This window comes from Myotis davidii, unplaced genomic scaffold (genome assembly GCF_000327345.1).
Source record: "Myotis davidii unplaced genomic scaffold, ASM32734v1 scaffold552, whole genome shotgun sequence".
Classification (NCBI taxonomy): Eukaryota; Metazoa; Chordata; class Mammalia; order Chiroptera; family Vespertilionidae; genus Myotis; species Myotis davidii.
In genome coordinates, this window is record NW_006283439.1 from 372,061 (window position 1) to 376,870 (window position 4,810).

The window sequence follows — 4,810 nt, forward strand, 5'->3', positions numbered from 1 at the left end:
GCCAGGAGAGAAATATGCACAGGAGTGCTGGTGTGCAATGGGCGCTCCGTGAGCGGAACTGTTTGGTGGATGGTATCCACTGTGGGAGGAGGCTGTTTTCTTAATAGAAATAGAACAAAGCTGGAAAATGTGGGGACCTGGGTCACCAAGAGCCGATAGAGAAACGGGGAAAATAAGGAGGGAAACGCCTACATTTTCCACCACTTTGACGTGATCTGATGACAAACATCAGGCGGTTTGAGGGCGCGTGAAGGTCTAGTGGAACAGGGCTCCTGCCCGTGAGCCCAGGAATCCTGCTGACGAGTCTTCTCCCGCCAGCTGGGACCAAGTCACGTGACCAACACACGACTTCCTCACACCGTGGGCGTTGCCTCCAGGACAGAGCGGAGCCGCGCGGGGTGGGCTCACCTCTCTGCCGCGTGCATGGCCAGACCGTCCCTGGCATCTCCGACAGCCTGGGGCCCGGGGTAGAGCAAATGTGAAATTTCTCATTCACCGTTGGAGGCACATGGCCTTGGGCTTTAGGGCCACACGGATTCATTCAGAAGTCAACACTGAGACGTGCACCTCCAAAGATGAGCGACTTTCACTGAAAACTTGTTATCCAGCCCACCGGAGGGCTCAGTGGCTGAGCGTTGGCCTAGGAACCAGGAGGCCAGGGTTCGATTCCTGGTCAGGGCACATGCCTGGGTAGCGGGTTCGATCCCCAGTGGGGAGTGTGCAGGAGGCAGCTGATTAATGACTCTCGCTCATCATTAATGTTTCTCTCTCTCTCTGAGATCAATAAAAACATTTAAAACAAAAACAAAACTTGATAGCCAAAACATCTCTAATTACTCACGGCGTGGCCGCTCATACTGGTGCTGTGGGCGCTGCCCAGGTATTATGGGATGTTTAGCAGCATCTCTGGACTCCACCTACCAGGGGCCAGTCCCACCTGCACCTCCGTTGTGACAACCAGAAAATGTTTCCAGAACGTTGTCAGCTGATTCTGTAGGAGACAAACCTCTCTCCACCGAGAACCAATGATTTACCGTATTCTATATAATAAAAGGCTAATATGCAAATCGACGAATGGCAGAACGACCGATCTCTATGACGCACACTGACCACCAGGGGGCAGACGCTCAATGCAGGAGCTGCCCCCCGGTGGTCAGTGCGCTCCCACAGGGGGAGCGCTGCTCAGCCAGAAGCAGGACTCATGGCTGGCGAGCGCAGCAGGGGTGGTGGGACTCTCTCCTGCCTCCACGGCTGTGCTAAGGATGTCTGACTGCTGGCTTAGGCGCGCTCCCTGCCTAAGCTGTCAGTCGGACATCCCCCGAGGGCTCCTGGACTGTGAGAGGGCGCAGGCCGGGCTGAGGGACCCCCTCGAGTGCACAAGTTTCATGCACCGGGCCCCTAGTTAAACCATAAAGGGGAATATGACTATCTATTTTGTCAACATGTGATCTTCTGAGGTAAGACCTATGGGAGGAGAGCTTTCGTCACTATTTAAAAGTAGTTTAATATTCGCCCGAAATGCAGGAACCAGTCTGGGTTTGGGAAGGGCACGTTGTGATAGGCATGGAGAAAAGACTCATTTCCTGTTGGGGGTGTAAGCACCCCTCGTCAGGGTGACTGTCTGCTTCGTGGTCTCAGACCTTGCCCGCCTGGGCGAGTTTCCCAACCTTCTCTGTCATTACTCCAGGGGAAGAGCCCCTGGCATTCATCAAACCCGGCAGCGCACAGCGGAGAGATGAGCGTGAAGAAATCTTTCTCTTACACATTCTGGGGGGCAGAGGGGGGTGGGGGTGGGCGGAGAACTGATCAGGGAACAAGCCCACCGGCTTCTGCTGAGGATGGGAGAGAGGGGAGCGAGTGGGAACAAAGCAGTTGTCTTGCTCGGTTTCTCCAGGGACAGCAGCTGCGACGCAGCGGGAGGAGGAAGTTGCTGTTTTAAATTCAGCACCGAAGGTGTTTAGGAAACATAATCCCAGAGGCACAGGCCCGTGAGGAACTGTGTGGAGGGAATGGAGGCACAGGGTTGTCTCAGGACACAGCCGCCCCAGTCATCAGCCACAGCACGCCCCTCAGGCCTCCAGATCTGACTGTAAGTCACGCTTCCTCCCAGAGTTATTTCCAGGATTTTCTCATCACTAATGTTTTTGTAAAAGTAAATTTTACAAACATTTGAAAGGATTTGTTTATTCCTGAGGCTGTCATGGCCTGGTTTCATTCCCGTGTTTCTATTGGCCACAACAGCTCCTCGCTCAGTTCTCTCTGCCTCGCCTCCCGGACTATCCCAGGGCTCACGTCTCCGGGCAGGAAAAACGCGCCCGTTGAGACGTTTTCGATTTACCGGCTGAGCCCCTGCTTTGGCTGTAACAGAATCCCAGGGACATGTGAGCATAACTATCTTGCCTGAAATACTGATGACATGAGATGGATATAAAGTTATTTTCTGACCGTCTTTTAAAAAATTTTTAGTTGTGTACATGAAGTTTAATAAGAAGTAAAATAATCACGTAGACTTTATAAACTTAAAAAATACTGCAAAACAATTTGCTCAAAGAATAAAAAGACACGCCACAGCCTGGGAGAAAATCTTTGCAAAACACGGATCTGATACAAGATTTCTGCTCAAAGGACACACAGGCTATAAAACAAACCCCAATAAACAGGTAAAGATCCGCACTCCTGGCCAAGGAGCATGCGGACCCAAAGGGGTTCCATGGGAACCAGCTCTTGGTGACTGACCAGCACCCCTAACCGAGCAGGTCATGGTGGATGCTCCTCCTCCCCCTCCCCCAGCACATGACTTCTTTTTTCCTTTAATTTCACTTCTTTATTGTTGAAAGTATTACACATGCCTCCTCTTTCTCACACTGACCTCTCTCCAGCTGCCCTTCCCCCAGCACATGCCCTCACCCCCTAGTGTCTGTGTCCATTGGTTATGCTCATGTGCACGCGTACAAGGCCTTTGGTTGATCTCTTACCCGCCTCCCCCAACCCCCGCCCCTCCCCGGCCTGCCTTCCCTCTGAGGGTTGACGGTCTGTTTGATGCTTCTATGTCTCTGGATCTATTTCCGTTCACCAAACCCTGGTCCATGGACGCAGTGGAATCCTACGCTGCAGTGAAAGAGGAAGCATGCCCACCCTTTGCAACAGCACGGAGGGTCCGGGGAGCGTGATGCCAAGCGAATAAGCCGGCGGAGAAGGGACGTCGCACAGGCTCTCGCTCCCCCGCGGGGTCTCACGACCGGCACGCAACTCCGTTAGCAAATGGCTTATCTTTGCCGCCAGCACCCTCAGCACCCGCTGTCTGTGCCTCTGCATGAGCAGACCTCCGGTCTTTGAAAAGGCCCTTCACAAAGCATCGGAGGCGTTCGTGTACAGAGTGGCTTTGATGAGGGAGAACCTGACAGAACAGACCACGAGGCAGAAACGGAAAAGCCCCCGAACACCCCTTTCGCGTCCCTCACCGTGTCCAGCCCCGGAGCCCACAGGCCCCCGAGCCCACCCGGGCGGCGGCCACGGCTGGGGGTTCGGACTCACCTCGCAACCACGAAGAGCACGCAGCTGACGCCCAGGCAGGAGAGGAGCGCCCACAGCCAGACGTCGGGCGCCAGCGGGCGGAGGAAGGAGAAGACGCCGGGGCTGGCGCCGCGGGGCTTGCGGTCGAGGATGCCGATGCCCAGGGTCATGAAGGGCTTGGAGAAGTCGATGACCGTCTCGCGCACGTAGGTGATGGTGAGCGGGGCCACGGCCAGGTCCGCCCTCTGCAACGGCAAGTCCAGGTCACCGCCGTGGGCCCAGCCTCCGGGCAGGTGCCCGGCCTCCCCCGGGGCCACCGACCCTTATTCCGTGACCACCGGCTCTGCGATACCACGGGACGGCTCACGCCAGCGATTCTCAACCTGTGGGTCGCGACCCCTTTGGGGGTCCAACGACCCTTTCACCGGGGTCGCCTAAGACCATCGGAAAACACATATATAGTTACATATTGTCTTTGTGATTCATCACTATGCTTTCATTATGTTCCATTTGTAACAATGAAATTGGGGGTCACCACAACATGAGGAGCTGTATTAAAGGGTCGCCGCATCAGGAAGGTTGAGAACCACTGGTTCACGCGGTTGTGGTTACGAAAGAGTATTCTTTTGGGGAACAGAAACCAGAAGGTAGGACGTACACACAGGCAGACAGACCCAGACACACACACATTCGGGAACAGAACGAACGGAAAAGCTGCAGAATAATGTCTTTAAAAAGAGCGTGTGTCTGGCTGGTGTGGTTCAGTGATTTGAACGTCAGCTATGAACCAGGTCACAGGCCCGGGTTGCGAGCTCAACCCCCAGGAGGGGGCGTGCCCGAGGCAGCCGATGAATGAGTCTCTCTCATCATCGACGTTTCTCTCTCTCTGTTTCCCCCTCCCTTCCTCTCTGAAATCAATAAAAATATATTTAAGAAAAAATAAATATGCAAAGAGCACGCGCGAAACGCACAGAATGGGCAGCTTGGGCGTAAGATCCGTTGACAAGACAAGGCGTGGCTCTGAGCTGCGGACGTCAGAACTCTTAGTTGAATGTAAGAGTCACCAGGTTTGCTCTCCAGGTGAAGGGCGGCCCCGACACTCTGCCTTCCATCCTCATCCTCGCCTGCCTCCAAAGAAGCAAACACCATTCCCAGGGTTTCTCCTACTTTTACTTTTAAAACCATCCTATCTAATAATAGACAAACATGGTAATTGATTGTACCTTTGCTACGCCTTAAGCCATGCCCACCAGCCAATCAGGGCTACTATATGCAAATTAACCCAACCAAGATGGCA

At 54.0% G+C, this 4,810-nt stretch overlaps 1 protein-coding gene across 1 annotated transcript in view; it reads right to left on the reverse strand.

Moving 5' to 3' along the window:
* GRIK1 (glutamate ionotropic receptor kainate type subunit 1) overlaps window positions 1-4,810 on the reverse strand; it is a 74,444-nt gene that overhangs the window by 28,924 nt on the left and 40,710 nt on the right. The window contains exon 9 of the mRNA XM_015564137.1: window positions 3,535-3,758. Coding sequence (XP_015419623.1) covers window positions 3,535-3,758 — 224 coding nt within the window. The remainder of the gene's footprint in view (window positions 1-3,534; window positions 3,759-4,810) is intronic.